At 41.3% G+C, this 27,926-nt stretch overlaps 1 protein-coding gene across 1 annotated transcript in view; it reads right to left on the bottom strand.

Moving 5' to 3' along the window:
• LOC121523757 (glutamate receptor ionotropic, kainate 5-like) overlaps window positions 1–27,926 on the bottom strand; it is a 141,509-nt gene that overhangs the window by 70,863 nt on the left and 42,720 nt on the right. The window contains exons 4-7 of the mRNA XM_041808776.1: window positions 27,392–27,557; window positions 23,674–23,852; window positions 14,242–14,295; window positions 1,709–1,870 (exon numbers count right to left, since the gene is read on the bottom strand). Coding sequence (XP_041664710.1) covers window positions 1,709–1,870; window positions 14,242–14,295; window positions 23,674–23,852; window positions 27,392–27,557 — 561 coding nt within the window. The remainder of the gene's footprint in view (window positions 1–1,708; window positions 1,871–14,241; window positions 14,296–23,673; window positions 23,853–27,391; window positions 27,558–27,926) is intronic.

Here is a 27,926-nt window from a genome sequence, read left to right as displayed (position 1 = left end):
CTCAGGAAAATGAAATGACCACAACTTCAACTACCAGATAATGCAGCAGCGATGCTTCATCAGTAACAGGCTTTGTTTCTGCTGAGCACACATAACCTGGGGGAGGTGGAATGGAAGAGTAGGCAGAGTTAAATAGCTCATCTTGGGGATTGTCAGAGATGATTATGGACCAAAAAAACACAAGTAGAGAACCAGAGAATCAACATCAACATGAAGGTTCATTCTTACATACAGCCATCTGTCCCTATGGATCCTGACAATCATAAGTATAAAGACACTAAAGTACTTACATTGGTCCTAATAAATTTACCTACAGATGTCAAGTAAATATACATGTCAGTGCAGACACCGCACAACCTGGACATAACCACTTATCCTCCTTTAAGGTAGCAATGCAGGGGACTGCACAACAGAACAACCAAGAACAGACACAGTTTCATCCCTCTGGTGGCTTCAGAATCACAGAGTCACTCTGATAACCACTCAACAGTCACAGAGTCACTCTGATAACCACTCAACAGTCACAGAGTCACTCTGATGACCACTCAACAGTCACAGAGTCGCTCTGATGACCACTCAACAGTCACAGAGTCCCTCTGATGACCACTCAACAGTCACAGAGTCACTCTGATGACCACTCAACAGTCACAGAGTCGCTCTGATGACCACTCAACAGTCACAGAGTCACTCTGATGACCACTCAACAATCACCAGTTACCATGACAACCACTCAACAGTAACAGTATGCCAGAAAATATAACTTTCATTCAACAAGCACCTTAGCCCTGCTTTATCTAAAATATCCTGCACCGTCTTCTACTGTCTTACTGTATCTTAATTAGTCTAATATCCCTCACCTCATCTGCATGCCTGCACTCATTAATCTACTAACAGTAACATTAATCACTGTGGTGCCTTATCTCATATGTATGTTCATCCATACAGAAGTCCCTACAATCGTCATGTATGTTGATACGTACATCCATTTGTCTGCACATCCCTATGAATACGCATGTATCTGTCTGCCCTGTCTGCATACTAGAGAAGATCAATACATCCCTACAGATCTACACAAGTTTGTAAATCCATCCCTCTGTAGGGACGTCTGTATTGACCCTTTATCCTTATGGACCTTTGCATGTCCACATTTGAGGTTTATCTGATTATCAATAGCAACATTTTATTCACCAATCACTGGAAGGATTAATTAATTAGAGGTCTGTAACTTTGGCTCTGCTGCATATCTTTCTTCCTCTCCATTTTTGATTCTGATTGGCTAAGGAGTCACATGAGTTCTAGTCGATCAACACTGCAGCCAGCGGTCCAGTCAGAGTCGGCTGGAGCAGAGTTTTATGGGAATTTAAATTTGAAATTCAAGTTTCCATAACAGTGAAGCACCAAAAAAACACAATCACCTGTTTCTGCTGTGGACTGAAGCCACCTGAGGGAGAATTTAATGTTTTGGTTAGAGGGGAGGAGAGACAAACCAGCTTCATTTGTCTGTGTCTGCTGGGGGGGATTTTGGCTAAACTTTTGTACAACTGCAGGAGGTGTGGACACATCGTCCATCTTTATGTCAGTGGTACACACCCCTATCAAAAACACTGGCCTGGCTGTTTATCACCAGGAACTGCCCAGAAATGTCCTGAGACGTTTCAGAGAAGCAGAGGCGGGCCTACAGTCCTGTTAATCAGTGTGTTTCTCTCACCGCCGGGCCAGGGTACGGGCTGATGCTGCAGCCTTCCCTCCAGGACAGGTTCAGGCTCCTGATGAACTCCAGGTAGAAGGAATGGCTGCTGTTCAGCATAGAGAAGCCCACGATGTTGGACTGGCCGTCCACCACATCATCCAGCCGGAGCAGAGGGAAGTCCTGGGGAAGCAGAGAGAGAGAGGAGAAGTTGGTAATTTGTCTAAGACGCAGAAAGAACCACCATCAGAGATCACAGAGGGGTGAAAATCTGACGAGCCGGGGATGAAAGAAAAGCACAAGTTAAAGTCGGGTGGAAACGAAGGGCTTGATTTTTTTTTGCACGCTGCACAATGTCATGTTGTATTTATTAATTCAGCGCAGGCGAGCAGCGAGAAGAAAGGTTTATTTTTAAAGATGGACATCAAACGCTGGGGAATTTCAAAGAACTTCAAATAATCCTGGAGGGCGAGTCGGTGTCACGCTGAGCTCTGCTGCTGAAACAAAACCAGAATCAAACTGCTGCCCGTCCCTCTGAGGGTTTGTGTTTGCTGGGAAAACAGATGCTGACACTGAAACATTTAGATTGAGCTGTGCAGAGCAGAGCAAACAGGCAGGGTGCTGTTTAAAACACTCACCTGCTGCTTTTACAGTGGCCAGACTCTCCAGCTGGATGTGAGCTTGTTAACTCCTCCACACTGACTCTCCAACCAGGAATATACAGGATGGTTCTGGCTTTACAGTTCACGGCTTATTCAAGGGGAAAGAAGAGTGACGGTTCCTTTACATCTGCTGCTTTATTGGCACAATTTAATGGCTCTAAAGGCTTGAAGGTTTGTTTAGCCTGCAGCAGTAAACAGGCTGCTATGGCTGCAACATCATCATGTGAGCTTAATGAGTCTGACAGATGCTGGTCCACAGTAAGTTCTCATCTTTAACACTGATGAACATCTAAAACCTTCTGATAGGGCCTAAGTACTATTAAATAATATTTGCAAAGTCCTAAGTTTAAGTTTTAAAACCCAAATTCCCAAAAAAGTTGGGACACTGTGAAAAAAAAACTGTCAAATCTCATAAACTCTTTTTAAAATCACAATAGAACATAAACAACATATCAGATGTTGAAACTGACACGATTTCATGAAAATATAAACTCATTTTAGATTTGATGGAAGCAACACCTCAAAAAAGTAGGGATGGGGCCATGTTTATCTTCTCTAAGAGGAAATTTGATGCAAAAATTACTTTTTTAATCAATCCCATCAGGTACCCCTTTGTTTCTCCACCTTTCAGAAAATGTGTGCTGAAATAAGCCGCTCTCAGATTTTCCCCTAATGATGTCATATGGGGAGTTAGCATCGCCTCCAGGTTTGATTGAACCCTCCCTTGGAAGAAAGTTCCGCCCTCCTCACCTGATCCTCCCTTCAGCTGCCAGCTGAGAGGAGGATCAGGACAGCCACATCCATTAAGTCACATCCATTTCAGGAGAGGGGCGGAGCCGGACAACTCATTAGCATTTAAAGCCACAGACACATAAACAGCTTGTCCGGAAAAGGGCTGAATCAGAGGGGGTTTTAGACATGCAAAAATCCAATACTGGAGTGTTTCTTCAGCAACAGGCATGTTTAGGGGACCTCTGAGACCAGTATAAACTTGTCTTAAAAGGTTTAATATGTCCCCTTTAACAGTCTGTAAACATAAAGTGAAGAGACCAGCTGCTGGAGTTCTGAGAGAGGATTGTTGTCCCATTCTTGTGTGAAGTAGGATTCTATCTGCTCAACAGTACCAGGTCTTCTTTGATCCAAAAGTTTTCTATTATTGAAAGATCTGGACTGCAGGCAGACCAGTTCAGGACCCGGACTCTTCTCCTGTGAAGCCATGCTGTTGTGATGGATGTGGTATGTGGTTTAGCATCATCTTGCTGAAATAGAGCCTACTTTTCAGCATTGATAGTTCCTTTCCAGATGTCAGAGCCGCCCACGCCATAGGCTCTAATGCAACCACACCATCAGAGATGCAGGGTTTAGACCTGAGCCAGGAGGACAAGGTGGATGGTCCCTCTACTCCAAAAAGAATCTCAAATGTTGCTTCGTCTGACCACAATGAACTTTGGTCCAGAGAAGATGGCGTTTCTGGATCCTGTTATTCTTCTGTCCATGATTAGCTTTTAATGTGATGACTGAAAGGAAAAGTAGTCTATTGTTTTCATGCTACACTCAAGTTCTCCTTGTTATTGCAGGATCTTGTAATACCTGTCGTTCTCCTGTGATCTCTCTTCTTCAGCTGCTGAAGGTGGTACTTCACTTTCCATAGCTGCAGAAATGCATCCAGCGAACGACTGTCATTCTGAGCAAAAGCACCGTGTATGCACTGCTGCAGGCTCTGCATGTGGAATCTGTGACCAGTACAGTCTTGTTGCATCATGTATCTTTGGTCAGAACTGGGTTTAGAGATGCTTCATGTCTTATTTAGTCCTTTAAAATAGTTTCTAGTGGTTCTGGTAGCTCTCTTATGTAAAGTTCTGATCCATTTTGATAAGTTAGTGGTTGAAATAAATGACTTTCTCCACTTTACAGGCTGAGAAAACATCAGAGAATAAATCAAACAGCATGAGTCACAGTCTGGGAGTTTCATTTTACCGAAGTCTGACACCATGACCTGAATTTGTCTGCTTTACGTCGTTCTGTGTTTATTTTGTATCTCCTGTTTCCCTCAGTGCTCTGGTGTTTTGTTTTCATTTGTTTACATTCATTGTTTTGTCATATTATTCCATTTTTCTTCACGCTGACTCATAAAAAGATAAAAATAGAAGTCTAGCTGCTGGACTGCAGACGTGTCCCACAGTGGACTTTAGTTTTTGACAGATGGACTGTCATCATCATCATTTGGCTGCGTCTCCGTCCGGCTGGGTTAAAAATATTCTGGCACAGAATTTATCCAGTCTGCAGAAAGTGTTTCTTTAGAGGGCATGAGGAGGAGGAGGAGGAGGAGGAGGGTCCAAACCTCTGAGCCTCTGCCAATCATCCGAGAAGGTTTAGAACCATGAGGCCTGTTCCCTCCAGCTGCTAACCTGTGTGAGGCTAATTTCTTTTTCTCCGACACTTATTTACTTAACAAAGGCTGGGCCGGGCCTGTCGGGAAGCTGCTGCCTCCACTCTTGTTGTTCTTGTCGTTGCTGCTGGAGCGTTTGCCAAATCAATTTCAGCCACAGCCAAGTACACTGTCAGACTGCGGGCCTGCCAGCCGTGACAAAGAGCTGCTGGCTGCACGAGTGGCGGCGGCCAGGCCAGCTCTGCTGAGGAAGGAGGCACTGCGACAGCGTCCCAGAAGGACGGCGGCCATGCTGGGGGATGCTCGTTTGGAGAGAGGCGAGGTTTCAGCGGGTGGTAAAGGTGTTTGGAGGCCTTCAGCCTCATCTGGAGCAGCGGCCAGTGGTTTAAGAAGTTAAAAGTGTGTATGCACTGATGTATTGGTAATTGTCTCTTCTTCCAAGGCTTTTTTTCTGACGCCATCTTGAATTTCTGAAATCAGAGGTGAAGTTTGAACAGGAGGCTTATAGGTAGCAACACTCTGAAATAAGAAAATTAAACTTCACAGATCCAGACGTGTTAAAAAAGAAGCTGCAAACAACAACTAAACAGTCAGGACAACAAAAAGTCTTTTTAGGGTCTAAAATTCTGGGCTGTTGTAGTGAATGGACCACAACAAACACTTTTCAGCACTTCATCTACCAAATCCTGTGATGAATAAAGTCTTAGTGTGTCTTTGAAATTAGTTTTAGTTATACAACCTGGGCTTAAATGAAACTGGGGCTGTCTGTGACTTCATCCACATGTGTGGAGACGGCCCGGAGCTGGAGTTACCATGACAACCCCAGCCTCATTCAAATGTTTTAAAGAAGAGATTTGTTCCTAAAAACTCTCTCAGTGTAAGTTTTCTAATCTCTGATTTGTTTTAAGAACAAAATCTAAGACCACTCCAGAGCACGGTTACAAACATTTGAGTGTTGATATGTACGGTGGCCCTGAAGGCCAACAAGATTAATATTTCAAAAGTGCAAAATAAATTTCACAAAACACAAAAATATTACAGGAAACGGGTAAGGGTAGGACTCTGGTACTTTTGAAATATTAATCCTGTTGGCCTTCAGGGCCACCGTAGGTATGGGAGGATAATTCTGTCATAAACACAAATACATGACATAAATCTGGACAAATATTTAGTGCGCAGCAAAATGTTAAACAATGAATATTAATGAGTTTTATTGTTAGACTTTTATTTAAGGTGTTTTCTCAAGACCACACTATCTGAGCCCAAGACTTGCCCGAGACCGGAGTGCACCGAGAGTCTCAGTCTTGGTCCAAGACCAAGACAAGACTGAGACCATAAAAATCGATGTTAAAAAACCATGACAAGGTTGAACAGTTAAAGAGCATTCTCTCTTTAATTTTACTTTTAAATAAATCTGACAGATAAAAACGAGGCGTCTGCAACTCTTTCAAAGCACAACATGCATAACCTTACAAAGCAGATGGATACGGCCATTTCCTTGTTTCTCACTGGTGAATCCATCTTGCAAAGTTCCCGTCTGAACCGTTTGGGCCCGGTTAGAGAGTGACAGGACCAATCAGTGACGAGGGGCAGTACTTTCAGGCACGGCAGAGCCGTGACTTAAACAAGCAACAGCGAGGGGGGGAACAATTATGGTGGAAGAGCATAGCGTGAATGCTGCTAAAGCGCCAGTTTTATCAGAACTTGACGACATTTCTTCCTTAAAAGAAGAACAAAGAACAGCAGTGAGTTGTTTTCTATTTAAAAACGACAAAAGTTGAGGATTTACATGTCTTTAGTCGCCATGTTTCACGTTGTTCCCTGTAGCTGTGCACCTGCAGCTCAGTAGCTACTACATCACGTGTTTTGTTGCTCTGATTGGCCTGTAGAGATGTGACATACAGAGCATTCATCCAATCACACTCCGATTTTTTTTCAAAGCCTCTGCCTTTTCTCAAACGTTTCCTATTGAAGCTCCAGCATGTCAGGCTACAACATGCAAAAATCTCAAAATTGGTCAACTAACTTCTTGTAAAAAATAGATCCTTGTATGTTTTTAAAAGCCACTGACGTGTGGAATTACTCTAAATATCTGAAAATGAGATGTTTATCTAGATTTGTCAGGAGGATGAGGCCTAAAGAAAGTGTTCAGAGGTTTTTCTGACTAGAAATAAGATGGACTGATGTCTGAGTTTTTGCAGATAGCAAATCAGTGCTGGTCTCAACTGGTCTTGATGGAAAATCCTGAGTCAAGCCAGTCCGAGGCCAAGAAAAGACCAAGACATTCAAAATGTGGTCTTCAGACCGGTCTAAAGACTAAGTCTGTTCTCGAGCACTACAACACTGGTGTTTCGCACCTGAAAGCAGTGGGCGATACTGCAAAATTTAACATCGATCCTGTACCGAGTGAATACAGGACCAGGATCACCTCTTTTGGTAGGCTAAGGTCCAGCTGTCTGGTCCAGACCATGGTCCAGGGGGAGGTTTAAACCAAGTCCAGACCTAACAACATAGGTGTGAAAGCACCATAAATCAGTGAAACCCTATCTTCTACACACATGAGTTTAAATGTGTTCAATGATGATTCATCATTTTAAAGCATCAGCTTTTAGAATAAATGTGCATTTTGATTAAAATATTCTCTCTGTGAAGAACAAAACTGAGCTAAAATAAACAAAAAAGACACCTACGCCTTGTTTTCCTCTATTATTACAGCAGGATGTTTGACATTTCTATTGAAAGTTACAGACATCCCCTCACTCTCTGTTTGCACACTGCCCTGCTGTCTTATGCCCTTATATGGGCCTGAAAGGGCGTTTCTATCCAGCTTATGTTCATCCACTTTAAGATCACAGGAGACACCAACCCAGCGGTTTAAGAACGTGTCATGAATCCAACAAAACTTTCTTAGGAACAACTTTAAGACAAATCTTGAGGATAAAAACAGCGGTGATCGCCAGCGTTTCCATAGTTCATTCTGAGAGTGTCTGTATGTTTTTTCTCCTGTCAGTCCGTCTCCTGGCTGTAAAGATTTCCGCTGTGGAGCGCAGACCTCCGTACCTGAGAGGACAGCAGCATGTTAATAAATAAAGCTGTAGATCCAGATGGCCTCACTCACAGGGAAATATGTGATCCTGAAGCCAATTAGCTGAGATTTAATGAACGTAATCTAATGTTTGGATTGACCCTCATTAGGATGTGATGGTGTTACATGGAAGACTAATTTTCTGTCTGTTTCAGTCTCAGTGCTCTCATCCGCTCTGCTTTCAGCAGCTGTCGTTTATGAGACAGAAAATGAGCTTTAAAACCAAAGAAGGAGCTGAAAGAGCCTCAAAGTTTGACTTTAGTGTCAGTGATGGAAAAGACGCTGGCTGGAATTCAGAAGGACTTTTAACACCTGGTTTTTTAACACCTGGGTCTTGACTTTTTGACTGAAAACTGCTCCAGCAGCCATGGAACAGGCTGTAATTGCTGCAGTGTAATCCTCTAAAACAGTTCTCTTCCTTTTAAAGTCCTTGTATTCGTCACTGACTTTGTTCTATGTATCATCACAGGAAGGATCTCTGCAGAGAACGGAGGTTTCAAGCTGCTCTGGCCTCCTGACGCCCACCGTCCAGGTCTGCTCCAGGCCCATCTCTCTGGGCATCGTCCCAGCAGCTCTGCTCCACGGCCCTAAGGTCTGGTCCAACACACCGGGTCCTACAGGTGCCTGCAGCAGCCTCCCAAGAGTCAGGGACCAAGGACCAAAAGACTGACTTTCTTGGTCCAATACTGGGAGCACCACTACGCCTTGCCCACCAAACCCATTACCCTATGTGTGAGTTTAAGTCTGCTGTTGGACTCTAAAATTCATGAGGCTCTTCCATCTTTGCACCTTGAGACATTCATGTTGATACCTCAACTTTATGGCCTGAGGATTTGAATTTCTGTAAGAGAAATCCAAAACAGGGAAACAAACTGTTTGCCTACATTTGCACTTGCCAGTTTAACCAACTGGGTGTAAGGGTTGTTGGCTGAGTTGTTGACCAATCAGAAACATTTACGATTGCAGCTCCACCCCACATAGTTCCTGGGTCATTTGAAAGAAGTTACTACTCCCTAAGCAAGGAATCTTCAAGGACTTTCGACCATCCATCCATTTTCTCCCGGCGGGGTTGGGTTGGCAGTCAGGACAGACCATCCCGCATGATGGATGCAAAAAGAGGAGATGCTCTAGGAACAACACGGCGGCAGATCCACCTGGCCTGTTAAATGGCTATGTCTGACTCATATATTTTAAACACAAGAACATCCAGCTCATCCTGGAGGATTCTGAGGCATTCCCAGGTCAGATGAAACAAATAATCTCTCCAGCAAGTCCTGGGTCTACCCTGGGCTCTCATTCCAGCTAAACACACCTGGAAGACCTCCACAGGGAGGGGACCAGAAGCTTCCTGACACCTGAACCACCTCAACTGGCTCCTTTAGGGACGAAGGAGCAGCGGCTCTACTTGGAGCTCTCTCCAGATGTCCGAGCTCCTCACCTTATCTCTAAGGCCAAGCCCAGATGACCCCTGAGGAATCTCATTTCCTGCTTTAACTTACAATCTGATTGTTTCAATCAGTACCCAAACTCATGACTAAGGATGAGACTGAGAAACTGAGAGCTCTGCCTTCCAGCTCTGCTCCCTCTTCACCTCAATGGCCTGGTACAATGTTTGAAACGCCGCTGATGCTGCACCCGAGGACTAACTCTAGACCCTGGATCCTGTATGTAAAAGGCAGATTTTAACCTCCCGAGACCGGAGCCTTTGTCAAGAGAGCATTTTTATTCTCCCACTTATTTGGTATAAGTACTGTCTAATAAATTAATACATCAGCCTTATTGTTGAACAGGACATTCTTGGAAAATTTCCCTTCCAAAACCCAAACAAATTCCATAAAATAAACCCAAAATAAACTCAAATATTCCTTTAGATCAGTGATACTCAATGTGTGGCTCTTTTATGTCTTCATTTTAAATATTATTCACCCAGAAAACCTTAAAAAAAAGAAACTTTTTCACTGCTTTTTACAATTTCTTGCCACTTATCACCCATTTAAGCTACCTTTTGTCATTAAATACTTTTTTTTTTACTTTACTTAAATACCCCCTTTTTTCTATTTCTCTCCCATTTTTAAAACTCTTCTTTTTTTTCCAATTTTTGCCACTTTTATCCCATTTAAGCTACCTGTTGATATTAAATAGTTTCCAATTTTTTGCCCATTGTTGCCAATTCTTGCCACTTTTATCCTGATTTCTGCTCCTTTGAGCATCCTTTTGCCATGAAATACCACTTGTTTCCTATTGTTTGCCCCTTTCTGTCCACTCTTGACTGCTTTTTGCCCAATTTAGTCACTTTTCACACATTTTTTTGCCTTGTTTTTGCCACTTCTGGACAATTTTTTTGCCAGCTGTAACTCATTTCTTTGTAACTTCTCACCCATTTCTGCTACTTCCTGACTCTTTTTCCACCTTTTCTCCCCATTTACCTCTTTTCATCCATTTTTACAGCTTTTTGACCATTTTTGTCATCTTTAACTTATTTTTATCGCTACTTCAAACCATTTTTGCCACTTTTCACCACTTAGATTGTGGCTCTTGCAAAGGTATTTTTCAACAATTTGGCTCTTTGGTTGGTCAAGGTTAAGTAACACTGCTTTAGATAGTCCTCAAGTCTTTCAGGGAAAGTTCCTCGTAAAGCCTTAAAATTCCAATAAAAATTCCCCCCAAAATTCCAAGAAAATTCATGAAAAATTTCAAGCAAATTCCCCAAATATAAAAGCAAATTGCACTCAGAGAGCGCAGACCTCCACCATTAGCCCTATCTCCCAACAGTGAAGAATCCTTAAAAAAATTCCTGGATCCGTCCCCATGTGTCCCCCACCACAGCATTCTCTGATTACTCCCTCCCTGGTGGGGTGGAAACACGGTGAGGCCAAGCATTGGCTTCGCTACGGGTTGACTGTCATGGTGGAAGCATTGCCTGCAGGTGCCAACAGATGACCTGACATTCTCACCCATGGTCTCACTGGATGACTGGAAGTCATGTCAGAGGGTGAATATTCCTCTATTCCTCCCAGCATTGTGAGTATTATCGCTACAATTGGCTGTCTTTCTCTCTGTTATGCTCTGACTCGTCTCCTTGACCAGGCGTGCGTCTTTCAAACTCTATAAACTCCAAAACTTTGAATAGAAACACACCCAAAATGCTGCTGGGATTGAAGTTACTCATGTCCGCCATCTCCTGGTGTAAAGAGCTAACAGCACAGACTTCCGCCATTAGCTCTATCTCCCAATAGTAGAGGATCCTTAAAAAAATTCCTGGATCCAGACGGTGATCCAGATCACTCTCAAAATCTGATCAGTTCTTCCTTATGTCATTTCTGACATTTCCTGGAAATTTCACGAAAATCCGTCTACAACTTTTTGAGTTATGCTGTTAACAAATGAACAAACAAACAAACGAACGAACCCACCCGATCACATAAGGTCCTTGGTGGAGGTAAAAATGATTACTGTAATGTAGAAAAGCCAAAATCTTATGTCCTCATATGTGGACTCAGGGGCTTAGGCTAAATAAAGAAGAGGAGTGGCTGTTTGTCAAATAGAACCTGAGCTACAAATGTGATAAGTTAGCCTAGCTTTGCACCAGCACATGTAAACAGAGGGTCCCCCAGAGTGGAAAATGGTTTAGGGGATTGTAAGATATCATCCTTGCAGATGAAGGTATAAAGACAGAGAACAAATGCCCTCCTTAAGGTCAGTGTCAGGGTATGTGTCGTCGGCGTCAGGAGAAACTAGACGGATGCTCCACAAACATTTCTGACAGGGCAGACTTTCTGAGTCAGGGTCAAGGGGTGTTTGTTGTTCCTAACGTTCATATTTAGTGATGCTGGCTGACTTAGAGCAGTCTGATCCAGCCCTAAAAAGATTTGAATCCTTTCTGTGATGTTATCAGACACCAACAATAGTCAGAGCGTAGCAGTGACTCACTTTGATTGGCTGTATCTGAGTATCATATATCAGCTGATCAGGGGCTGCTGGCTAAACCAATCTAGCTGAGCTGTTCCAAAGGTCATGGTGTAATAACACTAGAAGTCTTTTCTTGGTTTCCATTCATTTCTTCACTCAGATGTTTCACAGCCAAACAAAACGTGTGCTGTCTGGGAGCATGGCGTGCCGTAACACTCATCAGAGAGCATTAAATACAAAGTTAAAGGGAGGTCAGAGACTGGACTACAGGTGTGTGAGTGTTTCTAGTGAGAACAGGGAGCGATTTTTTGTTTTGGTTCTGGTCCAGAGTCCCGCTGAAGGAGAACCGAACAGCAGAATCGCCCTTGGTCCATGAGCGGCGCGCCCTTGTGAGAGTCTCCGTTAAAGTCTGCGACACACCGGTGTTTAGAGACAAGGCGGAGATCGAGACGAGTTATTATCCATGCGAAGTCTCCGCACACAAGGGCACGACACCGGACAGAGAAATTATAATGATGACAAACGGCGGCGGGGCTGGCGTGCATCTGTGATGAGAGCGGAGAGAGAGGTGAGTTATGGCTGAAGAGGAGGAGACGTGTGGGCAGTTTGAGAGGAGAAGTGACCCCGGAACAGCTCTACAGGTGGAAAAGAGTCCGTCTAGAGCTGAGGGCGGGGATGTTGGTTCATCAGGTGTCAAATCAGAACTCAGAGAATATGATGAAGATGAAAAGAATTTAAATAAATCATAATCTAGTAGAAAGGCTCATTCTTCCTTCTTCTTTAAAAGTGTAAACTGGAGAAACTTATGTGTTTAATATTGGGCTGTTAAATTATTAACCTCAGAGTTTTTGGAGTTAATCTCAGTTCATTCCCCTTTTGGTCACATTCTGAAATTCTGCATTCAAACTGTTTTTGTGTCATTCTGGATTTTTTTACTGTCTTAAACCCAAAACACACCGGCTCAGTCCCACGTGCATCCAAACCAACGCCCCCAAACAAACCAACGCCGCGATGCTCCACAGCACTTAACCCCTCTGCTCTCCTCTTCTTCTTCTGAAGCAGTCAGATAGTTTTCCTGAGGGATAAACCAGCCTGAGCTGAAGCTGAAGACTACTCCCAAGGAGGACGCTGTGGTAGACTTCATGACCCTGGGTCCTTCAACACCCACGCAAGTGAGCGGTCTGGTAACTTGCCTCTGATTCACAGTCTGGCTCCTGGTTTTGTTTCTTTCTTGTTTTCTTTATGTTCTGGTTTAATAATCATGCAGACTTGGGCTCGATCATGGGGCGATAGGTTCTCTGGGTAAGTTTGGTCCTTTTTGTGTTAGGTCCTCTTGGTCTTACTGTACTCTTGTGTGACCTGGATGCTGAACCATGGCCAGAGGCGCCAGCTGGACTCCTATGACTTCTCTTGGTCTCTCAGTTGGCAAGACCGTGTGTCTAATACAGACGTGTTCAGGAGAGTGGGGACGGGAAGGGTTAATAGTATGCCTTCCAGGGCCTGAGGTAGCTCACTGCATACTGGGTGCCCTGGACCATGCATGGGGGTGGGCAGGTGCATTGTGGAGTGGTCAGCTGGGAGGATACATGGAGGCATGGGGTGGACCTGGACAGTGATGTAAGATTCTAGCAGGGTCTACTTTGCTGGATTTTCCTTTTCTGATGCTCCAAATGTTTTCAGTTCGTTAAAGGTCTAGACTGCAGGCAGACCAGTTCAGGAGCCGGACTCTTCTCCTGTGAAGCCATGCTGTTGTGATGGATGTGTTATGTGGTTTAGCATCGTCTTGCTAAAATAGTCAAGGAGAACAAGCTGGATGCTCCCTCTCCTCTTTAGTCCACAGGACACGGCGTCTGTGGTTTCCTCTGACCACAGAACAGTTTTCCATGTTTCCTCAGTCCATGTTAAATGAGCTTTGGTCAGAAGACAGCGGCGTTTCTGGATCCTGTTCGCATATGGCTTCTTCTCTCCATGATCCAGCTCAAACTGTCATGTGTGGATGGCACGGCCAACAATAAGATGTGTTGCTGCCATCAAATTTAAAATGAGCTAATATTTTAATGAAGTAGTAAAATGTCTCAGTTTAAACATCTGATATGTTGTTTATGTTCTATTGTGACTCATTACGGGTTATTTTTGAGATTTGAAAAATATCTTATGTTTCACACGGTGTCCCAACTTTTTTGGGATTAGGGTGTTAGATAGAAAATCTAATATATTTCAAAACTGTCAGACTAAAATCCTGTAAGGACACCGCCTTGATTCCTTTATTTTGAGTGGATGTCGGTACGTTTCCTTCCTGGCTGTTACGGACTGTTCATAAAGGACAATTACGCAGAAAAAAAGCAGGAAATCCACAAGAAAGGACAGGGAGTGACGCAGAGGGACAGAGGAGAACACAGTGGGAGAGATTCTCTAGGAGTGAAACTGAATGAGCAGTAGGTAAATAAAGCAGAGCTGAGGAGGCTCTTCAGGGTTAAAAGGAGGATGTATAAGAGGAGAGTGGCCGTACCATAGTGGTGAGGATGTACTTGTAGAAGGCTGACGTCATCCCCAGCTCGCTGGCCTGTAGGTCACAGAAGAAGAAGAAGAAGGAGATGATTAATCACAGTGAAATAAGGAGCACACCTCACCAAACTTCTGCAGAATAATGAGTCACCGCTGATTAAAAACCAGGAACCATGTGCGTCATCGCACCCTGACACTCGACGTGTTTCTCTCCAAAGTGAAGACGACGTGTGCCGCAACCTTGAAACAGCGACTACGTCTCTGAATTAAACCAGAATCAGTCTGTGATTGAAAGTGTTCATTGTTTAAAAGGAGGAGAGAATGAAAGAGAATAAAGCCCCTGAGTCAGTTCAGACAAAACCGAGACATCCAGGTCTGAACTCTTCTCTTTGGATGAGAACTGAACTTTCTGCTGACGTCTGAATCAGAAGCCTCAGAAAGTTCTGTTCTATTTGAGACCCAGACATTAAAGATGATCAGTCAGATCCAGCCGAGATAAAGACTGGGTGTTTGTCCTGCAGAATGCCTCTCATCTCTGCATCAGCAGGCTTGTCTCGTTCACTCTGAAAGGTGCTGCTTTCACCTCTGAACCGGGCCGCTGTGAGCTAAAGGAGCAGGCTCTGCCATGATTGGTTTAAAACATGATGTGGATCAAGCACCACAGCAGGTTTTTGACCCCGTCTAAATGCTTTTGATTCGTGCATCTTTAAACACAAACGAGCTCCTTCTCCATCGGCACTAAGAAAAGAACAGGTGAGGGCAGGTATTTTTCTAAGGACTGTCACTGGGACGTGCAGAGTCTAAACAGACAAAAATAAAGGGCTGGGGCACTAATTTCAGATTTTGTGGGTCAGCAGACACTCCAGGTTTGTGTAAAAATACTGAAAAAATGTCTGATTTCATAGATGACATGAGCAGAAACGGTAGCCTTCTGTCTCCGTTTGGCTGTCTGTTAATCCAACCATGGTGTTTGGGATTCCCTTAAAGGACTGATTCTCAACGTGAGGCTCTTTTCTCTAATTTCCCACCTTTTTTTCTGATTTTTGCACTCTTTAATCACTTTCCACTCATTTTTCGCCTCAGTTTTGCCACTTTTGGACAATTTTTGCCACCTGTAACTCATTTTTTGCCACTTCTTACCCATGTTGCCACATTCTACCTATCATTGTTTCTTGTTGTGTCATTTTTCAACCATTTTTGACACTTTTATCCTACTTTTTGCATTTTTTACCCCTTTTTGCATATTTTTTGCCACTTCTTACCAATTTAAGCTGCCCTTTGCAGTTAAATCCAATTAAGTCCAATGTCCCGCCTTTTTTGGGGATTTTTTTCCCCCATGTTAATCACTTTTCCCCCATTTTTTGTCACATTTTTGCCACTCTAGATTTTTTTTGCCAGCTATAACTCATTTTTTGCTACTTCTCACCCATGTTCCCACATTCTCCCTAATTTTGTCACTTGTTGTGTCACTTTTGACTCATTTTTGACACTTTTATCCTACTTTCTTCAATTTTTTCCCCGTTTTGCATACTTTTGCCACTTCTCACCAATTTAAGCTGCCCTTTGCAGTTAAATTCCATAAATTCCCATTTTCCCACCTTTTTCTTGGATCTTTTGTGCTCTTTAATCCCTCTCCACTAATTTTTCGCCTCAGTTTTGCCACTTTTGGACAATTTTTGCCACCTGTAACTCACTTTTTTTATCACTTCCTACCCAGTTTGTTACATTCGCCCCATTTTTGTCACTTTTTTGTCACTTTTCACGCATTTTTGACAATTTTTATCCTGCTTTTTAAAAAATGTTTTGCCCCTTTTTGCACATTTTTGCCACTTCTTACCAATTTAAGCTGCCTTTTGCAGTTAAATTCCAATAAATTCCCATTTTCCCACCTTTTTTTTCTGGATTTTTTTGCCCATTTTAATCACCTTAACTCATTTTTTGCCATGTTTTTGTGACTTTTTGGACAATTTTTGGCACCTGTAACTCATTTTTTGCTACTTCTCACCCATTTGTTGCCAATTTTTTGCCTATTTTTGCCACTTCTTGCCCATTTAAGCTGCCTCTTGCAATTAAATGCCATTTATTGCCCATTTTCCCACCTTTTTTTTCTGATTTCTGGCCATTTTTCCCAACTTTTTTTCTGATTTTTGCCACTTCTGACAATTTTTTGCCACCTTTAACCCATTTTTCTGGTCACTTCCTGCCCATTTTTGCCACATTCTGCCTCTTTGTGCCAGTTTTATCCAAGTGTTTGCAGCTTTTTGACCACTTTTTCCACCTTTAAATAATTTTAATTGAGACTTTTCACCACTTAGACTGTGGCTCTTGCAAATGTATGTTTAACAATTTGGCTCTTTGGTTGAGCTGGGTTGAGTAACACTGCCTTAAAGTCTTGAAAAACGTCTCCAGAGTGTAAACACTTAAAAATAACTCCACCTCTTTTGCCATGTAGCTGATACCATGCCATTACTCTGATAACAGACTTTACACATTTAGTTCCAGCCTCCATACATGAGTCGGTGGACTACAACTGTCCAAAAGGGGGAACTGGACTTGGTTTCGGTTCTTGAAGACATTTAGCCTCTCCTCTGAAATGCTAAGCTTGGACGGACTGACCTGACTCTACACCGTTTCTGCCGAACCGAGCACAGTCCGGACCAATCAGCATCATTTGTGGATGAAGCTGTAGCTATGGGCGGGGTTTAGTTGGACTGTGAGCCAAAAGCAAAGGCGTTAGTGTAGCTGTTAGCTCGGATGTAGCTTTAGCAGTTTAATCTGAACTGGACCACATTTCCCCACATAATGAAGCGCTGGGTCTTTTTACACATTTTGGCTTTTCTGCCGAGCTACTTCGGCATGAGTTTGCAATCTTTACAGGGGAAGGGGGGCTTGGACTGTTAGCCAGTATTGATTAGCTTGGATGTAGCTGTAGAAAAGCAGTTTAATCAGACCTCGACCACATTTCTTCATCAAAACAAGAGCAAAGAGCCACACTGAAAGCTCCTCATGGAAGAGAGAAGCTCTCTAAGCGAGGTTTCCCAGATGATTGTGAAATATATCCATGAAACAGTGTATCAGCTGTGTCAGGTTACTGACATGCTCCTTCACTTTAAAACCTGGGCCTAGAACGAGAATCCGAGCCTCTGCTAATAATCCAGGGTCACCTAGTCATCAGTAGAGCTGTTGATGTAGTTTTACCCGGGGGCCTGTGCTGTTTCTCTTTAAAGCTCTACTGAAGGTTTTGGAGCCTGAAGAGTCTGCAAAGTTTTTTAGCTGTAGTTGCACGCTCCTGGACAGAGATCATAAGCCCAGATCAGAGCAAAGATTCTTGGCTTCCACCGAAAAGTCGACATTGGATATATTCCATGTGCATCGGGGAAAGCTCCGGTAGAAAGAGTCTGGGAAGGGCAGAACATTTCTAAAACTTCTCGGAGGTGATTGGACAAACAGTCTGTCTATCACATCTATTATGCGCCAACCAGAGCAACGAGAGAAATGAGACATTTCATAGTTTATAAAGGGTGGAGCCTGTTGGTGGATAAAACTCATGCTGAGGCTGGCAGGGGAAGAAGAGAAGCTTCCAGTGAGGCTCTGCTCTTGTTTTAATGAAGATCTGATCAAAACTGTAACTAAAGCTACATCCGAGCGCATAGCTGCACCAGCAGCTATCGTCATCCTCAAGAGCCACTCTGCCAGTTTGATGGCCTTGGCCCCAAATGTTCCCACGATCTCCGCCTGAGAACATGAACGTCTTGTTCCAGTAGTCTACTGCTCATCACGTTGCACTAGTTCACTAACACTTGACATAAAGCTTGTTGACCCAGGTGACATCTGAGCTAGTGTAGATCAGGGTTTGTTTGCACTCATGTTGGAGGAACAGGCAGGAATAGTCAACATTCAGGACCTTACCAATGGGCCCACACTGGATACAGACTCTACCCTGCATCTGTGCTGACTCTCCAAAGAGCAAGAAACGACATACCTTTCGAAATAAAGGGTTTTATGATGTTTGATTGTTATAAAGAACTGAGGTGTTGGTAAAGGAATATGGTAGACCGTTAAACTAATCCCATTAGTAGTCATGATTGCTCTCATCCAGCGTCTTCTGTCGTTTAAACTAAGAAGTGCTCATCACGCTCCCTTCAGGCCTGAACCCCTGCCTCTTCAGACGGCTGTCTTACATTAAACTCTCTCCTCAGATAAGAATCAGCACTCATGTCTGGATGTCATGACTTTGAGGATAAAGATTTCCTTCAGCCAAATCTCTTTCCTCCTCTTAACCTTCCTCTTTAAACGCTTTCTGAGGAGCTGCAGCTTCAGAGCGTCTGCACGCCGCTGCTCAAAGTCAGGCTGGGTTTTGAACTTGTCACCTCACAGCGAGGAGTATCAGACCGACTCTGTTATTAATCCATTAACCTCCACACACTGAGAGCTTTCCTCTGCTCGCCTCAGCCCGCAGGAGCCCAGCTTTACAACCAAAACAGACAAACACAGCAGAGTCACCCGGTGAGTTCACTTTGTATTCAAAACTTCCCAGACTTCCCCCAAGGTTAGCGGGCACCGAGCGAAATTACAACCTGCCAAGAGCTGGTACATTTAGTTTAGGGCTGTAACGTCTACTCACCACTTTGGCAGGAAACCAACCTGAAGGTCCTGTTCGACTGAGTAAACACCAGCGAGGAAGAGAGCAGACCACACAGAGAACAAAGGCGTTTCAAACAGAGATGATCGCTCAAAGGTGTCTGTGAGGACAAAAACAACTAAAGTCTGCCCAAAATACAACAAAACTCTGTAAAAACAACAAAACTGTGCTAAAAAAACAACTACACTCTGCAAAAATACAAATAAACTCTGCAAAAATACAAATAAACTCTGCAAAAATACAACTAGACTCTGCAAAAAACAAATAAACTCTGCAAAAATACAAATAAACTCTGCAAAAACAACTAAACTCTGCAAAAATACAACTAAACTCTGCAAAAATACAAATAAACTCTGCAAAAATACAACTAAACTCCGCAAAAAACAACAAAACTCTGCAAAAATACAACTAAACTCTGCAAAAAACAAATAAACTCTGCAAAAATACAACTAAACTCTGCAAAAGTACAACTAAACTCTGTAAGAACAACAAAACTGTGCTAAAAAAACAACTACACTCTGCAAAAATACAAATAAACTCTGCAAAAAACAAATAAACTCTGCAAAAAACAAATAAACTCTGCAAAAATACAAATAAACTCTGCAAAAACAACTAAACTCTGCGAAAATACAAATAAACTCTGCAAAAAACAAATAAACTCTGCAAAAATACAACTAAACTCTGCAAAAAACAAATAAACTCTGCAAAAATACAACTAAACTCTGCAAAAATACAACTAAACTCTGCAAAAAACAAATAAACTCTGCAAAAACACAACTAAACTCTGCAAAAATACAACTAAACTCTGTAAGAACAACAAAACTGTGCTAAAAAAAACTACACTCTGCAAAAATACAAATAAACTCTGCAAAAATACAAATAAACTCTGCAAAAATACAAATAAACTCTGCAAAAATACAACTAAACTCTGCAAAAAACAACAAAACTCTGCAAAAATACAACTAAACTCTGCAAAAATACAACTAAACTCTGCAAAAAACAAATAAACTCTGCAAAAATACAAATAAACTCTGCAAAAATACAACTAAACTCTGTAAGAACAACAAAACTGTGCTAGAAAAAACTACACTCTGCAAAAACTACAACTACACTCCGCAAAAAAACAACTAAACTCTGCAAAAATACAACAAAACTCTGCAAAAATACAAATAAACTCTGCAAAAACAACTAAACTCTGCAAAAATACAAATAAACTCTGCAAAAAACAAATAAACTCTGCAAAAATACAAATAAACTCTGCAAAAAACAAATAAACTCTGCAAAAAAACAACTAAAGTCTGCCCAAAATACAACAAAACTCTGTAAAAACAACTAAACTCTGCAAAAATACAACTATACTCTTCAAAAATACAACTAAACTCTTCAAAAAAACAAATAAACTCTGCAAAAATACAAATAAACTCTGCAAAAAACAACTAAACTCTGCAAAAAACAACTAAACTCTGCAAAATACAACACAACTCTGCAAAAATACAACAAAACTCTGTAAAAAACAACTAAACTCTGTTAAAAACAACAAAACTCTGCAAAATACAACTAAACTCTGTAAAAAACAACTAAACTCTGCAAAAAACAACTACACTCTGCAAAAATACAGCTAAACTCTGCAAAAAACAACTAAACTCTGCAAAAATACAACTAAACTCTGCAAAAAATACAACAAAACTCTGCAAAAATACAACAAAACTCGGCAAAAATACAACAAAACTCTGCAAAAATACAACAAAACTCTGCAAAAAACAACCAAACTCTGCAAAAATACAACTAAACTCTGCAAAAATAAAACTAAACTCTGCAAAAAAACAACTAAACTCTGCAAAAAAACAAATAAACTCGGCAAAAATACAACAAAACTCTGCAAAAATACATCGAAACTCTGCAAAAAACAACTACACTCTGCAAAAATACAACAAAACTCTGCAAAAATACAACAAAACTCTGCAAAAAACAAATAAACTCTGCAAAAATACGACAAAACTCTGCAAAAATACAACTAAACTCTGTAAGAACAAAACTGTGCTAAAAAAAAACTACACTCTGCAAAAATACAACTAAACTCTGCAAAAAAACAACTACACTCTGCAAAAATACAACAAAACTCTGCAAAAAACAAATAAACTCTTCAAAAACAACTAAACTCTGCAAAAAACAACAAAAAAACTCTGCAAAAAACAACAAAACTCTGCAAAAATACAACTAAACTCTGCAAAAATACAACTAAACTCTGCAAAAAACAAATAAACTCTGCAAAAATACAAATAAACTCTGCAAAAATACAACTAAACTCTGTAAGAACAACAAAACTGTGCTAGAAAAAACTACACTCTGCAAAAACTACAACTACACTCCGCAAAAAAACAACTAAACTCTGCAAAAATACAACAAAACTCTGCAAAAATACAAATAAACTCTGCAAAAACAACTAAACTCTGCAAAAATACAAATAAACTCTGCAAAAAACAAATAAACTCTGCAAAAATACAAATAAACTCTGCAAAAAACAAATAAACTCTGCAAAAAAACAACTAAAGTCTGCCCAAAATACAACAAAACTCTGTAAAAACAACTAAACTCTGCAAAAATACAACTATACTCTTCAAAAGTACAACTAAACTCTTCAAAAAAACAAATAAACTCTGCAAAAATACAAATAAACTCTGCAAAAAACAACTAAACTCTGCAAAAAACAACTAAACTCTGCAAAATACAACACAACTCTGCAAAAATACAACAAAACTCTGTAAAAAACAACTAAACTCTGTTAAAAACAACAAAACTCTGCAAAATACAACTAAACTCTGTAAAAAACAACTAAACTCTGCAAAAAACAACTACACTCTGCAAAAATACAGCTAAACTCTGCAAAAAACAACTAAACTCTGCAAAAATACAACTAAACTCTGCAAAAATACAACAAAACTCTGCAAAAATACAACAAAACTCGGCAAAAATACAACAAAACTCTGCAAAAATACAACAAAACTCTGCAAAAAACAACCAAACTCTGCAAAAATACAACTAAACTCTGCAAAAATAAAACTAAACTCTGCAAAAAAACAACTAAACTCTGCAAAAAAACAAATAAACTCGGCAAAAATACAACAAAACTCTGCAAAAATACATCGAAACTCTGCAAAAAACAACTACACTCTGCAAAAATACAAATAAACTCTGCAAAAATACAACAAAACTCTGCAAAAATACAACAAAACTCTGCAAAAAACAAATAAACTCTGCAAAAATACGACAAAACTCTGCAAAAATACAACTAAACTCTGTAAGAACAAAACTGTGCGAAAAAAAAACTACACTCTGCAAAAATACAACTAAACTCTGCAAAAAAACAACTACACTCTGCAAAAATACAACAAAACTCTGCAAAAAACAAATAAACTCTTCAAAAACAACTAAACTCTGCAAAAAACAACAAAAAAACTCTGCAAAAAACAACCAAACTCTGCAAAAATACAACAAAACTCTGCAAAAATACAACTAAACTCTGCAAAAATAAAACTAAACTCTGCAAAAAAACAACTAAACTCTGCAAAAAAACAAATAAACTCTGCAAAAATACAACTAAACTCTGCAAAAATACATCGAAACTCTGCAAAAAACAACTACACTCTGCAAAAATACAACAAAACTCTGCAAAAATACAAATAAACTCTGCAAAAAACAAACTCTTCAAAAAACAACTAAACTCTGCAAAAAACAACAACAAAACTCTGTTAAAAACAACTAAACTCTGCAAAAAACAACTTAACTCTACAAAATACAACTAAACTCTGCAAAAATACAACTAAACTTCATAAAAAACAACTAAACTCTGTAAAAAACAACTAAACTCCGTAAAAAACAACTAAACTCTGCAACAATACAACTAAACTCTGCAACAATACAACTAAACTCCATTAAAAAACAACTCTGCAAAAAACAACTAAACTGAGCTAAAAATACAACTAAACTCTAAAAAATAACAAAACTCTAATACAAACAACAACACTGTGCTAAAAATACAACTAAATTCTGCAAAAATACAAATAAACTCTGTAGCTCTACTTTTTAAAAACTTTTTAAATTACCCAAGGTTTCCTTTGTAGTTTTTCATCTTGCAGTAAATTGACAATAAAGCACCCTTTATCACTTTATCACTCTCTGATTGGTCTGTTGACTCACCAGTCAGGGCCTGACCCCCCCCCCATTGTATAGCCAAGCCACAGAACAAAGCACTTGTTGCTGCACTGAGGGACGACGGCTAACGTCTCAATTTGCCATTTATTGTATCTTTGTTCATATTCTTTCACTGAGGCCAAGATCATAAAAAAATAAAATCAATTAAATCTGAATAAAGATGAGTTAAATCACATGGTGGTCTGTTAGCCTGACTATCCTCACTGCTGTCACAGTCAGCAGACAACGGTAAAGGCTGAGCTATTATCGTTATGGTGGTCATCACCCACCAATCAGCTGATAGTTAAAGAGCACATCTATCTCCAGCCTTCAGAAATGTTTACTGAGCGTTAACAGCATCATAAAGTCAGTGAGCTGGCAGCTGTCTGAGGCTTTTCCTGCCTGATATTCAAAGCTGAACTTCTTATGAATTCACTTGAATAAATCTCGCTGCATTAGTTGTTCATGACTGTCAGCACTCCAGACTACACAGATAACTGCTGATATTGGAGAATAATAAACTCCAGCATGCACTGGAAGAATCAGGCTGATATGAGAAATACTTCTTTGCAGAGGGTTAAGAACAAGGCGGGGCTTCCTGACCTTCCTGAGGATGTGGTAGGAGATGGAGGCGTTGGCGTCAATGATGATGGTCGCCACTTTGTCGTCACGGATCTCCTTCAGCAGGGGGGTCGGGTCCAGACTGTCATCCAGCATCCGCACCGACAGCGTCTCCCTGGAGATGAGGAAGCGGTGGACCAGCTCCTCCAATCGCAGCAGGCCTAAAAGAGGGCGGAGTCAGGACCAAGAAGTGTTTCAGTAACAAATGAATAGAAACATCTTCCAAACATAGGCTGTCTATAAATAATCCTTGTTTTCTCTTGTTTGCTCCTTAAAATGATCGGCTCCTCTTTAGAAAAAAGGCACTTTGAGAAATTGATGGGCCTCAGAGTCATTAGAGACAAATAACTGCTCCACAAAGCTGCAGGTCTGCATTAAAGCCAGACCAGACTGAAGGTGATTATGGTGAAAGTCCATTCATTTTCCTCACTGAGAATCAATTTGAGCCAAAAAGCGTGCTTTCACTCAAACAGACCATTATTGGAGAGCTGCAGCGTGTTCCTGCAGATACTTCAAATTAAAACCACTTAGATGTTCATTACAGCAAACACAGCTGTATTTATAGTCACCTCTCTCATCAATAACCATCCAGAAGGATCCAACGTTCCTTAAATGCAGCATGGGATGCAACAGGTTCCCCGTGGTTGTAATGTTGGGAAATAGAAACGCTGGTGAACAATGATTTTTTTTTTTTAATTTCAGACTATATTTGCAGATGTTTCTAAAACATTATGTTCACAAAATGGGTTGAAACATTAAAATTAATGCATCTGCAGATGAAGGAAAAAACAAACAACTTGAAGAAAAGAGACAGAAATAAGAACCAAAATCAGAAAGGAGCAACAACGACTATGTCAGCTTTTTATTGAGAAGATTTTGGAATAAAACTGGATCTAGCACTGATCAATAAATACGCAGTCAAAGCCATAAAACGGTTTATTTCAGCAAAGTGAGGAATTGTTTTAAACCATTTTTATTTCGGTATAATTTAACATCTTTAACCTGTTGTTTCAGTATTTTTCTCAGTTTTTTAACTTTTAAAACCTACGGGATCGCCGGTGCTCCCAGTCATTTCTATCTTTAACCTCGGGTGGAACTGCAACCAAATGAGACAGAGCAAAAATTCTTTTTGCATATAAAACCAGAGGAGTAACACTAACATATCACACATTCAATGTATTCCAGAGTTCTCTTTCCTTCAAGAAATATCCTTCCTTCTTTTGCATAAATGTTGTACAAAGCGCACTTTTGAGCAATTTAATGTGCTACTATAGACTTATCACATACATATCATTAAAACTGGGTTCTGAGGGATTTACTGATGTATAGCCAATTTAAATACTCCAAAAAATGACGGGTCATAAAGGGTTAATGGTTGAAATACAACTTCTGTTTGTCAATAAAGCAAAAATCAAACAAAATCCCTGCAAATAAAATTAGAAGTGATGATTTCCGAAGAGGGGAGTGAAGTCAAACTCCTCCTGGATTTGGGCTGAATCCCAATTCTGCCCTTAACCCTCAATCTTACCCTCAAGCTCAACCCTCAGTCTTAACTTGCCCCTCAAAACCAAGTGTAAGGGCCAGAAATGGGAGACCCCTTAATAGCAGGTATGATTACAGACTGTAGAGGGCAGTGATGTGCCAAAACCGCGTAGTCTATCGATTCAGAGAAAGAAAAAGAAGGAGAACGTATTAATATTCAGCCTTCAACATGTATAAACACCACAACCACTGACATGTTCAGCTGAAAGTCGCCGTATAACACCGCCATTAGCTAACTAAACACCAGTTGTAACTACTGACAGATAAGCAGATACGGTAGATCACACTAGTGCGGTTATTTTATAAAAATGACTGTCCATACATTTCATGTTTCCTGTATCTTGTTAAAACAACTTAACAACTATGTTACCACCAAGAAAACGACATGTCGTAGGCTTGTCTGCGACGGTTACCAGCTACGATCGTAAAAATAAAAGTAAATGTTACGCTACAAAAAGGTAAATAATCCCTAAAATAATATTAAACTAAGACATTGGAGTGTTTTTTGTAATTTTTAGATCTCTATTAACAAAGAAATTTACATTTGTAGCTCGATTTCTTCCCCACATTTGCCGTCATCTTTCTGAGTGATAACCCTCAATACCAAGGGAGCTCCAGGAACATCTCAAAATTGAGGGAGATAAAGCCCTCAAACTCGCCCCTCAACTCAACTCAACTCAACTTGGGACAGCACCTCACAGGAACTCGCATTTTGAGACTGAGGGTTGAGATTGACGGTTAGGGGAAGCCTAGTTGTTCTCAGCCCTGCGCTCACACTGACGGGACGGTGCTTCCGGTCTGTTGGAGGCCTTACCCACAACTTCCACATAGGACGACAGCGCCGTGCAGCGAAGCATTGCGGGTTTGCTCCAACACAGCCCAGATATCCCAGGAAAACTGCTCGTTCACACAGGAATAGTAACAGCAGCCTATGTTACCTTTTAGGGTTCATTCATCATCGTTTCCTGCATGAGTCCATGATATTTTTGCTTCCACCAAGGATGAGTACGTTAGGAAGTGAAAAGGTTAATGTTTGATTAAAGGATCTGTGGTTTTTTTTGTCAAATTCTTTGGCTAAATGTCCTCAAAAGTTAACTTTTCCTCGTCAACGGCGCCGTTGTAGCTCTGTAACCCACTGACCTCTCAGTGACCCTTTGCTGTTGCTGCAGGATGAGCCGTAATGTTGATACAGTGATTTACGATCAGGATTCTGTGCGTTTTGTTGTATTTTGAAAGAACCAGATATTCTACGCTTGTGACTTCCTGTTTGGAGCTTTCTGATCGACAGGGATTGATGCGAAAGAAGCAGAGCGGAGTGGTGCCCCAGGGATACGCCGCTGCCGGGCTGGAGCACAGACAGTAGAAGTGTTCTGATAGAGAGGGGGCAGCGATGTGCTTGCAGTACGATTCGCTACAGTGCAGTCGTTGTATGTGGAAATTGGAGGTTAGAGCCTCCGATAATCTTTCCTAACATCACAATAAATCTTTACTGAATCGCATTTTTTGAATCAGAGTTTTTCTTCAGGTGATAAAATCAGTAAATTTATGAGGATATTTTCTTCCATTTCCCCCTACTGGTCGTGAACATCCCGGCACCAGCATGTTGTGCACATTAGCAGCCTTTGACTGAATAAACGGACCATCAGTGATGGTTAGAAAGCGTCCTAAAACACCACAAAGTCTTGATGTGGTGCATTTTGCCCCTGAAGTTTACAGTGAAAACCCTGAACCTATCAAAACCAACACAGAGGGGTTAAGGAGTTTCAAACCTCTCTGCATTTTCTAAACCTGTCTGCCTCTGCTGAGTTTTATCATTCAGAGCCTCTCGGCCTCCGTCTCCTTCGTCCCTGACTGAAGCAGAGGGCGTGTCTGGACTAATCGCCACCATAAAGCGTTTTATAACGGCGCCTTCCGGTTTCACTGTCCGACAGCATCGTTCACAACAACACAAACAGGCCCGTTAAACGGTGCCGTTAACAGGACGAGGATATGGCTGGAGACAGAGAGCAGCGTTTAAACCATGAGCCGGGGCGGAGCAGTCGGGCGGAAAAACAGGCGGGAGATCGATGAAGGAGACGTGGAGGAGAAAGAGCGGGAAAGGAGGAGGAGGAGAAGGCAGAGAGAAGAGGAACAGAAACATGGACACACGCAGACTCACACTCCGCCTTGGCGCAGACGAGGCTCGCCGTCGGGTTGCCGAAGGAGCGCAGGATGGAGCCGATGGCGAGGCTCAGGTCCTCGTTACTTGGGTAGAGGGTGACCGAGGCGAAGCGGAGGTACGGCAGCTTTGGCGTCTCCTCCGGACCGATCTTCACGTGAGGAATCTGAGGAGGGAGAAGAACAATTAGAAAGAAAAACAAGAGAGGAGAAAGAGGAAACTTTGGCTAAACTTTAGTGATCCAAAGTCGAGGGAAAAGAGGGGAAAAATTAGCGATGGGTTAGGCATTTTTCCTCATTTAAAGATGCTGATTGCTGATTCTACATAGTAGCTGCACCTTAACCCCCCTATAAACAGGCCTTAGTCCCTTTTCCTTGTTTCTATGAGAATTTTAACATGCTAGAATCTGTCTGTTCATTGACATGCTTTTACCTGCGGCTGCCAAATGTTTCTGGCAGTCCAATCATGATTTACATCGAGCTGTTTGTCCATTTTCCAACCTTTAATGAACAAAATATCAAAATGATAAACCAGA

The sequence above is a fragment of the Cheilinus undulatus genome, linkage group 16 (assembly GCF_018320785.1).
Source record: "Cheilinus undulatus linkage group 16, ASM1832078v1, whole genome shotgun sequence".
Classification (NCBI taxonomy): Eukaryota; Metazoa; Chordata; class Actinopteri; order Labriformes; family Labridae; genus Cheilinus; species Cheilinus undulatus.
This window is presented reverse-complemented; position numbering and strand designations above follow the sequence as displayed.